At 43.2% G+C, this 11,103-nt stretch overlaps 1 protein-coding gene across 1 annotated transcript in view; it reads left to right on the top strand.

The window, feature by feature from the left end:
- The window catches only part of LOC142905242 (ubiquitin-conjugating enzyme E2 E2-like), a 75,883-nt gene extending 70,257 nt beyond the window's left edge, over positions 1 to 5,626 (top strand). The window contains exon 6 of the mRNA XM_076051827.1: positions 4,830 to 5,626. Coding sequence (XP_075907942.1) covers positions 4,830 to 4,927 — 98 coding nt within the window. The 3' untranslated portion in view covers positions 4,928 to 5,626. The remainder of the gene's footprint in view (positions 1 to 4,829) is intronic.
- The last annotated feature ends 5,477 nt before the right edge of the window (positions 5,627 to 11,103 follow it).

Here is an 11,103-nt window from a genome sequence, read left to right as displayed (position 1 = left end):
TTTCGTAATTAGGGTGAATGCTCGCGTCTTCAAATAAACCAACAAAAAAGTTGGACATGGTATCCAGGTTTGGGTGCGCAGGCCGCCGTAGCTCACTGGCAAGCTAAGGAGGGGGAGGGACAGTGAAAGAAAGACGCTGCAGTGTAAAATGTAACCACTTGATGTTGCTTTTTCTTCTTCAAAATCCTCAAATGTTACACACTTCACCGATAATGCCCTTTTCTCACGATGCCGATCAGTGTGACATGAACCTTTTACATTCCATAAATTCCACCCCAGAGTTGCGTATCCCCGGCTTTTGTTGTAACACACGTGTGAACATTTACACCTGTTGAACATTGCTTACAAACTCAACAATATGCGTAGACGTGATTTGGCTACCAACCCCGGGGAAAGTAGATAAGCCGACCAGACGAAAAGAGTAAATAACATTCATCAAGCTGCAGGCCTGGAGCAGCGACTCCCCGGTTGATGGATGCAGACGAAAACAGAGTCAGAATTATATCTCGCCTCTCCTTTGCCTCGCTCAGTGGTGCACTGAATATTATTTTGTGTGAAATTGCTGTTCTTAAGCTCGGATTGTTCTCGGGGTCTGTTTGAGCGGAAACACCGGCCAAGTGTGGATGCGGTGCAGATATAGAATGAGGCGGAGGCTGCTCGCCGTAGTGTTGTGGAAGAAAGTCGAAGTCAGGTTGCGAGTGTTGTCGCCACGTATTCCGCAGGGCTCGTGAAGATCAGAGCGGAACAGAAGAGGCATCAAAGCCCGGCTGTTTATAGTAGCGACCTTGTTTTTTTTCCCTCTCTGACGTGTGAATCACAATGCCAGGGATTTCTCAAACGGTCTGTCGAGACCGCAGCTGCGCTGGCACACGTCCAAATCACATCTGATTTATTTCCACATATGGAGGAGGTCTGATTTCAATCTGACATGATCCAAATGGATGCACTTTTTAATGCTTACACGCTCCTGTTAGACATACGGCTGCGTATAATTTACAGGGTTTTTTTTGATACGATGCCAATTTCGATACCTTGGTTTTGAAACCGATTCCAGAGCGATACCAGATGTTTGAAAACTAATTTTAACAACAACAAAAATGCATTGCAATTACAGCACATAACTTTTCATTTTGATTTTACTGATTATTCAAATCAGGATTTTCTCCTTATCAAGTTTGCGCCGTTGCATTTTGCTTCATTTTGATCCCCCTTGATTAATGGAGTCCCACTTTAGACTTCTTAGGCATTAGACTAATTTTCACACTAACCTAAAGATAATTTTACAAGTGCCTTTAGTTCACACCTCCATAATGTGAAAGTTAACGGCCAACGGTTTTAGATTTTGACACACATATGCCAAATCAGAGTCACCTTTACTGTCATTATCGTACACAACAACATTTGGACAGGTACTCCAATTTTGGACTGCTAAGTAATGACTGGAATTTGGCCATTTGTAAATCCATCCTTTTTGTACAACTGAGCCTTTTGGAGATTTACCCCAGCGGTGGCATTCCCACCTTTCACCACTGAACCAGTTTCCTCTGTAGTGTTCTGAACCATTTTCCTGGTTATCGAAACTTGAAATTGTTGAAACATCAATATTTTGCTGCCATGCAAGTCAGAAATTCCTCAGATAGTTAAACAATTTTATTGTTGTGGGCTCTGGGACAGATCACAGTTCCAGGCAAGATGGCATTCACCTGATAATGGATGGCAAGAAACAACTTGTTTATCAGGCAATTGTGTTCGTGCTGCCAGACGAAACTTTGGGCTTTGACATTTGAAAGTTCGCGCCGCTATTAGCGGCTTTATTTGTTCACAGTCAGGACTTTCAATGCACTCATGAAATACGTGAGAACAAAGCATAACTGCTGCTCTTTCTATGTCAGCCTTCAGAAGACAGAGGTGTAGTTTGGAGTTGGAAGCAGAAGGGCTGCAGTCGTCACATCTTTTGTTGCTGGTGTTTGCTTTCTCTTAAGATTTGTCACCCCAGCCCCGCTTCCGCTTCCCTCTATTCTCCTGTTGCAAATATAACATTTTATTTGGCTTTTAAACATTCTTGTATTTAGCATTTTAATGTCTATCTGTTTCTATGTTAGACACAAACATGTTTTGTATGTTGTGTGGCACTTTGGATTGAACTAATCATTGATCATTACACACATACCCAGTAAAAGATTTGGATACACCTTCTTATTGCACTGTTTTTTCCTTTATCTTTACTATTTACAACATTGCAAGATTTATGCATTTGTAGCTGCGTTTTTCGCAAAATAAAAACGATATTTCAAAAATTTTGGCAGAGTACAATTCTGAATTGCACGTGTTTCCATTGAATGGTGTGAAGCACATAAGCCGTAATTCTCGTAAAATCTCGTCCCGCGAGAAAATTCTCATAATTCTCACAGGACGTAATTCTCTTAAAATCTTGTCCGGTGAGATTCACGCAGGATTCATGCTAGCATCAAAACCTTTTAGCAATATTTGAGAGGCTTTTTGAAGTTTAGATGTGTCCATTACCTGTTTTATTGCAATATTTAGTTTTGTTTAGTTTTTAGTTTATTTATTTAAGTTTTGCGAAAAATTCAGCTTCCTCTTCTGATTTAAATTTTGACTTTATTCACGAAAGTTCGACTTTATCCACATTACATTTTGACTTATTCTCGAAATGGAATTTAAAAAAAGGTCTCCTTCCAAGAATACTCTCATTGTGCTTAAAGTTTTTTAGAAGGAAAAAAAAATCCCGTGAAGAACATGTGCAAATGCAGTCTCTGGGTTGTGAACTGTGCGCCGCGCGGGTGTGCAAAGCGCGTGTTCAGTGACGTTGCAATTATTTTCTCTTTGGGGAGCAGGTGCCTTCCGGGTTACTGCAAGAGCAGTGTGATGATATGCAAGAAACCCGGTCAGCCAGGGATACAGCCTTTTAAAAAAAGAAAAAAGAAGGAAAAACACGTCATTGAAACCCAGGCAAGGATTAGTGCAGAGAGGGTGTTTGTGCCGCTCCACTGAGCTCGTCACACCACTGCTCCGTCAGCAGGGCCGGAGCCCGGCAGAGGTGGGGGAGGGGATGGTGGTATGGTGTGGTTGTCTGAGCGGAGCAGAGTGGACTGCGAGGCCCTGAGGAATTTGTTTCTCTCCCCATCACCTCACTGAGAAATTGACCAGCGGGCACAACAAGTTGAGCATCAGCACAATCGATGGAGTAGCCGCTGGGAATTCATAATGTTGCCCGTGTGTGTGTGTGTGTGTGTGTGTGTGTGAGTGTGTGTGTGTGTGTGTGTGTGTGTGTGTGTGCGTGTGTGTGTGTGCATGTGCAGTGTATCAACAGACAGGACGGGTTGCACATTGACTGCAGGGGAGCCCATTATGATCACCTCTGATTTACAGCCGCGCGCTCGTTTTACCGCACGCATCGATAAAAGTGTCGGCCGCGCTGTTCGTCAGGCGACGCTCCCTCCGCTCCCCGCTGACTCACAGCGTTTCCGTGGCGTTCTGCCGCCGCCGGTGAAATTCACGCACACGCCGGTGAAGATGAGAGGTGCTCTCTCCGCCACGCGTTTTCCGCACAGTTTGGTGGTGCGCCTCGTTGGACGATTTTTTTATTTTGTCATTCCGTGCTTGTTCGCCTCAGCACTTTGTGAGTCCCGCTAAAGATGTGAATTCTCCAAAGGCTTTTGCTGACGTCAACGTTTGGCCCCCTTGGAAAAGACGTGGCAGGTGTTTACACCGTGTCATCGCTCCCAGCGAGCTTTCCTCTGGATTCTTTTGGTCACTTTTACAATTTCACAAGAATGTTTTGCCTCCTGAGCAAAGTTTTTGAGATGTCCTTGATTATCCTCCCTGCCTTGGCATTGACACAAATCAGCTGAATGTCTAATTACTTGATTATAATGTCTCCAGTAGTTAACTGTTTATTAGTTAGCTCACCACAAAGGTACCACAACCACCACGAGTCGGGGTAATTAACATTTTTAACCAGTCGTTGCCTCTGTTATGTTACACAGTAACATGTGATCTGTTCCCTAGTTTCTTTGTTTCTTCTGCCAATTTGATGTCATCAGTAGCTGCGTTTCCATGACAGTTTTTCGCAAAATAAAAGCGAGATTTCTAAAATTTTTGACAAAGTACAATTGTGATTTGTAGGTGTTTCCATTGAATGGTGTGTGAAGTGCATTAGCCTTAGTTCTCGTGAAATATCGTCCGGTGAGATTTACGAGAATTACATTTGCTTTTGTTTGAACTGGTCACGTGACCCCGTACGTCGTGTCTGCTGACGTGTAAATGGGAAAAGGGTGTTTCCATGACACTTTTGCGATATACCTCTATATGGATACGTGTGAAAAACCACCTCATGAGAGCGTCAACACCTTTTAGCCATATTTGAGAGGTTTTTCCAAATTCAGCTGTTTCCATCACCAGTTTTTTATTGCGATATTTAGGTTTTATGCAATTCTAGGTGTCATGGAAACGCAGCTACTGATAATGAATAACATTCTGCCTCCTGGTGGCTGGTTGCAGCATAGCACTCTCTTGAATCCACGCAAAGAACAGTGCATAACCAATACGCTTTCCTTCGGGACATCAGCATGTCAGTGGTCATAATTACTATTATTATTATGAGTAGTAGTAGTCGTAGTAGTATGACAATAATGATTATAATCATAGTATAATCTCACCATTATTGAAGTATTTTTGATGCTAGGAAATCTGTGCGAACAACATAATCCATCAATCATGATTCCCAGCCATGTCTTCATCCCAGCAGATCCACTCGGTAGCTTTCTTCCCTTTGTCCTTCACTGACTTCATCCCTTCTTCTTTTGCAGCCGACCCGCTGGTTGGAAGCATCGCCACACAGTACCTGACCAACAGAGCCGAGCACGACAGGATAGCCAAACAGTGGACCAAACGCTACGCCACATAGGCCAACCAGTTGCCTGCAGGACCCCTCCCACCTCACCTGACCCAACACACACACACACACACACACACACACACACACATACACTCCCTCTTCTGAGATCTGTGGAAGCACACCCGCTCCCTGTCATCCACCCAGACCCCCCCCCAAACAGAAACGAACTGTTATTTGTTCCATGCTGACTTGAAAAGCTTCTTTTTTATACAAAGAGTCTATTGGGATTGTATTTTCCAATACACTGAATGTTGATATGGTCATGAAAAGCTTTAATACTGTTATTGTTGTCAGTGTTGTTCTTACCGTCGTCGCATTGTTTATAGCATTGTGCTCGCCCTCGTCATCCTGTTTATCTAAAAAAAAAAAAGAGGAAAAAAAAATGAAAAAGCGTGCGTGTATTATACCCGTGTCACGTGACCGTCTCACGTTTTAAAAAAGGAAGAAAAGATGAAAAAACAAAAAAAAAAAAAAAAAACTGGTCATCCCGAGTGAGCGCCTTTAGTTGGCCTTCTTTTCAAGTGGTTTCTGCAGCTCATTGTCGATATTAGTGCATGGCATTGGCGTATGTGATCATGCGGTGTTCATGTAGCCACAGTATTATTTCTGTCCCGGCATGGAGGGAGTTGTCACCTTGACCATAGTGCTAGTTTGCTGTACAGTTCAATGCCTTGTGAGAAAACATACTCGATTAAACACTGGCTGTGACGTGTCTGACCCTGTCTCATTTCACTTGTGTGTGTGTGTGTGTGTGTGTGTGTGTGTGTGTGTGTGTGTGTGTGTGTGTGTGTGTGTGTGTGTGTGTGTGTGTGTGTGTGTGTGTGTGTGAGATGGAGTGATTACAATGCGTGCGCTCGTGCAGCCCTGCTGACTGCGACCACTTCCTTTCAGCGTGAGTGAGTCCCAGCAGGTTTACCGCAGGGCTACGCAACAAAGTGATACACAAGACACTTTTTTTCTGCTTACACAGACACGAGTGAGAAACAGAGAAAAGCAAAGGCACCCAAAACTGCACTGGCACAATACTTCCAATGCATTTTATATCAAACATAACTAGTTGCTGTCAGGTTAAAAAATAGCTGCTGTCTAAAGTGTTTCCTCATAACTTCCTTTTTTTCCACTAACACGACCTGCACAGTTACCAATGAAATTTAATATAGGATTGCATTTGTAATGCGCTGTATTGCGCTAAGAATCAGTCTTAAGTGTCCAAGTGCAGTTTATTTCAGTGCAACCATGAAGATTTACCCACATACTGTACATTCATCGTTCCATCCAGCTCAGAACTGAATCTTTCATTCAGATGAAGAGTATGAGTACCAGAACTACAAGAACTTCTTACTTCCATTTGTTGTGTCACTGATGCAGCCAAACCATTTGAAACACTCAAAAGAACAAATTCTCTGGAAAATATTTAATGACAATATTTTGAAGGGAGCAAAATTTTAAGGACGTCCAAAAACTTGTTTCTAAGACTGTATTTAATGGGTTTTTTTCAGCTTGTGTCATTAGTCACTGCAGGAAGAAGTAAACATTATTCTATTGTATTCATCCTACATCCAAAGAATAGCGATATAATAGGAAGAAAATCCAAAGCCAGTGAGTTTTCCACTTTTGCTCCTGGAATGCACTCATAAGCACTTGGAACAGAGCAATGCCAACACTTATTCATTATTAATCCATTTTCTATCCCCAGGCAGGACGCACCGCTGTGCAGGCAGCCGCTTGACAAAGTGCGCCCATGAAATACAATACAGACGTCGTCATTATTCACTCCTCGCAGTATCAGCGACAAACTGGGACAAATGAGTTTTTAAACGTGGCGAGGGTGCGACGGAGGCGGGACCCGACGAAAGGAGCGCCGACCCATAATAACTGGACCCAGCCGAAGACCCTTTTCCAGGGACCCGCAGCCCCGTTTCTCTTACTGCAGGTCAATATTTCTTCATTTTCCAGTGATCACGTCTGTGCAGTTGCTGGGATTGATGTGCCTCTCCTTATTAGGCAATTAAATCAACGTCACATGACGGGGTGTGCTGTTCTAGTGAATATCATCATGTGATGGGTGAAGAGTGCCAGACAACACAGTGGTCCACACTGAACGGCGTGTCGCTTTTTTTAGTCCAGCTTTGCACACTGAAAACAAAACACGTCAGGTTTCTTTCCCGTTTATTCACTTGAGTTGATTGTTCGGCCGGTGACGCGAGGTCAAGTGAAAAAGGTCGAATGAGAGAAAGAAGGTTGGAGGAAAGCAGAGAGCCGTATATTGTGAAGTCAGACGGTCTCTTGTCAATACATTGATTCTCTTTTGTTCTGGCGCAGTCCACTTGTGCGGCTGCTCTCAGCCGTTTCGCCGGTCTGACCCGAACACACAGCGTGCACCAGCTGAGTGGTGCTTACTCTCAGTTTAAAGCCCTACTGGGCTCTCACTCAAATACTTAGAAGTTGAGAACCGAGATCATACGAATAAAGGAAGATCATTTTTTTCTTTTTTGACTCTTGGTTCAGTTCTTGGCTGAAAAAAAAAAAATGAAACTGCCCAGCAAGGAGAAAGTTTTTGACTGGTGGGGCCACAATGGGTTCTCAAATGTGACAGAGGGGGTAGCGGAGCAGCAGCAGATGGATGTTGTGTTTTGGTGAGCCACCTCATAGGAGGAAAAAAATCTATCATGCGATAGGTAGAAAACATGTTGCTTTAGTGTCAATTGAAAATTGAACAAAAGCGTTACAACAAAATCAGTGTCTTTGAAGACCCACGGTGTTTACATCTTTATTGAAATGATTCTGAAGAAATGGATCTCATACAGCTATTTTATGACTTACTTACTATTACTAGAATTTTTTCAAGTTGGGCGGGCTGGATTAAAAACTCAAGAGGCCGCATATGGCCCCCGGGCCGTAGATTGCCCATGTTTGGTGTGGCCCAAGTCACCCATGTCGGGTTTGTAAAAGATGTGTATGTGTCACATATATCACATACGTGCCACCAGTCACTGTGTTGAACCAGCGAACAGAGGGCCTTAACAATCTTCATGTTATCAGCTGCAAGAAAACAGTTGTGTTGTTTTTATTCAATTATTATTATGATTGAACACCTGTGAAAATGTCCACATATGGTTCCTCAAACCCCAAAAAAGGTCAAATATGAAATCCACCTCACCTTGGTTTTCTAATTTTAACGTGTGACTTTAGCATTTTGTGAGGTCACAAAGGGTGTAAATCTCCCTGGTCAGTGCCAACTCCTGGGGCACAAGCGTTTATTTTGTGCCGTCGCACCAAAGTCAACTTCTTTATGGAGGGATTTTTTTTGTACAACGGCATCGGTGGAAGCAGAGAGTCAAAACTGGATGTGCTCGCTGGAGGCTGAAAACAGAGGGCTATTACGGAGCTGCAGTAAAATTATTTTTGCTGTGCCGCGCGAGCAGAGTGCCAGATGAAAAGTAAAGATCTTAAAAAGGACATAAACTCCATCCGCCCCCAGCAAAGAAGCATTCTGAGTTTCCCCACCGATGTTGCTGCACCCTTGCGGTTTGTACCGTGAGCTGGTGGGGTTTTCCATTCCTTTCTCTGCCTCAACTCAACACAGCAACTGTTGTGAAATGTTAGAAAAGAGGGTAAAGAAAGAGAATGGAATTTGCACTTGGTGACTGTATCGTGCATTTTTAAAGAAATGCAGAAATGAAGACAAGAAAGATTCAATGAAACTGATAGTGAAACTTTTTCAGCACTAATTTCTCTTCACTGAAGCAGAGAGTTTTTCAGATAAACCACCTCTACGCTAACGTGGCTGTCACGGTATTTATGTACGGTATTCACTGTATTTAATCCCCAACCATCCACATTTGCACGACCAACCAAAGTATAACAGTTATCCAAAGTACCTTCCTCCATCTGCAACCGTGACCACCATCACCTCCCCACCTCAAATGCACATAGCAGGCCAACTTTAATGTGTCGCAGGATTATTTTTATTTTATTTTATGAACACTATAAAGCAGCACCTGGACTATTAAGTCAGTGGTAAGAAGTGGTAGCGAGAAATCGTGACAATGAAAGAGCGAAAATTCTTTTCAGAGAAACCACTGGCAGTGAGATAAGAGAGTTTTGTACTTTTGATTTTTTTTTATTTATAAAAGCAACCCAGCTCAATTGCCCACTTACATATGTACATATACACATGAATGAATGGACATAGAAATGAATAGTAACACCTGTGCCTTTATTTTTTATTGCCCACTCTTCCTTTTTTTTTTTTTTTTTTTGTTCTATCTCATTCTCATTCTGCACTTCCTCTGTCAGAGGAAGTTAAATGAGACATTTTTCATTTGCTATCTTTCTTCTCCATTCCTCTTTTTTCAGTGCAGCTTCCCCTCTCCGAGCCGTTGCATTTGTCAGCCAGTGGTGCGTAGTTGTTGTTGTTTTTCCACTCTCTTGTCTTCGGTAATGATCAGTTTGCGATGCTGATACCTCAGCTGCGCCTGCCAGGGTTGAACCATTGGAGTTGCGGATTCATTTCTTACTGCTAATCGAAAACCAAAGCTAAATTTTAACGTTGAATATTTTTAACACCTCGCTCGTCAGCCGATCAGAGAAAGGGGAATTCACAATCGTATGATTGCAATAGATAGATAGATAGATAGATAGATAGATAGATAGATAGACACACGCATATATCTATACCTATATCTATATATAAATAGCTACATATATATCCATATAGATATGCTGTAAATGGCTTGTATACAGTGCTCTTCTAGATTGTTCCTGCTGCTCTTTCTTTAATGTGAAAGTTGTTTTAGCTCTTTAGCTCCGATCTCTGGTAAACATTGCCACTGTCCTTTCACTGCACATCCCATGAACATGTGACGAATAAAGTTCTTGAATCTTGAATAATGGCAAAGTGATGGTGTGTCATCACTGTGCAGTTGTGGGTATTTAAACCGGTGAAAGCACAAACACGATGGTGCCCAGATCAGAGACTCACCGGGAAAACTGTGCCGATGATTTATTCAAAAACACACAAAGCAACACTTGTTGACACGGCCCCACTTTGCAGCTTCCTGTCTCCGAGCTGGAGGGATACAGTGTTCTGCAGCACACACACTGGCTGCACTGCAAACAACCAAAGCAAAGAGCAGCGATGGTGGCAGAGTTAATTATGGCTGACACATGAGGAGGAGGAGGAAGAGTAGGAGGAGGAGAGAGTGAGGCGTCCTCTCTTCCTCCTTCACACACTGTGTATGTGTGTGTGTGTGTGTGTGTGTGTGTTGGAGGAGGGAAGGGGGGGGAGGGGTAGACGGCGGTGAAGACAAAAGCAGCTGATTGGAGTGAAAATGCCACGGACTCGTTTCAGCAGCCTGGATGTGCCCAGATTCTAATTCTGAAATCTCAATCTCACACGTTGGTTCTTTTTTAACCACCGTACAAGGAGGCGGCTTTCAATCAGTTGCATCAGGGCTCCGTTACCAGCTGCTAGTGTCCTTTCAGCTTTTTACGCCAGAGCAGGAAACATCTGACGCCGGTTGCCCTCAGAAGCCTCAGAAGAAGACAAAGATAATACACAGGAAGTGACAGCGAGGCCGTCCGACTGACACTGAAGAGATCAGGGCTGATAGTGCCGCGGGTTTATCTGAATTGGGTGGCGTTTTTTTTACATGGAAAGGCAGAAGACACAACGCGCTGCATTGTACTTCACATGGCGCTACTGTTGGAAACACACTCGGTGTTGTGGCAAGCATTGGTCGAGGCATGTTTATTCGTACAATGCATCATATAAGATAAAGACAGTTTATTTGTCAGTCTGACCGTGGTGAGACATACACAAGAGTATTCCTGGTGTAAGCACTGACACACAAATAAAAAACAGCACTACTAAGTAGGAAGTGTTGTAGGGAGGAGACACCAGTCCAGATGTGAACGCACTGTGCCTAAAAGCAACATGTGACATCATTTTTACATTCGCAGCACATACATCCTGTTTCTATCTCAGTGATTGAAAGCGAGGTGGAATTAGAATTAGCCATGTTGTCATGATTGCGCTTTGAATGAATTGATGGCAATAAGCCACAGACAGTTGTTAAAATGTACACCTGCCAAAGGAACTTGAGTTAGCTGTATGGCTGTGCTCTTGGATTTAAGGGTAACCCTACTGGTACCCCTACTGGTTAGAGCAGATGAGCGCCCTC

Source organism: Nelusetta ayraudi, unplaced genomic scaffold (genome assembly GCF_046127955.1).
Source record: "Nelusetta ayraudi isolate G7.1 ecotype Tasmania unplaced genomic scaffold, CSIRO-AGI_Nayr_v1 ptg000135l, whole genome shotgun sequence".
NCBI classification, from domain to species: Eukaryota; Metazoa; Chordata; class Actinopteri; order Tetraodontiformes; family Monacanthidae; genus Nelusetta; species Nelusetta ayraudi.
The sequence above is the reverse complement of the archived record's forward strand: the minus strand, read 5'-3'. Positions and strand labels throughout refer to the sequence as shown.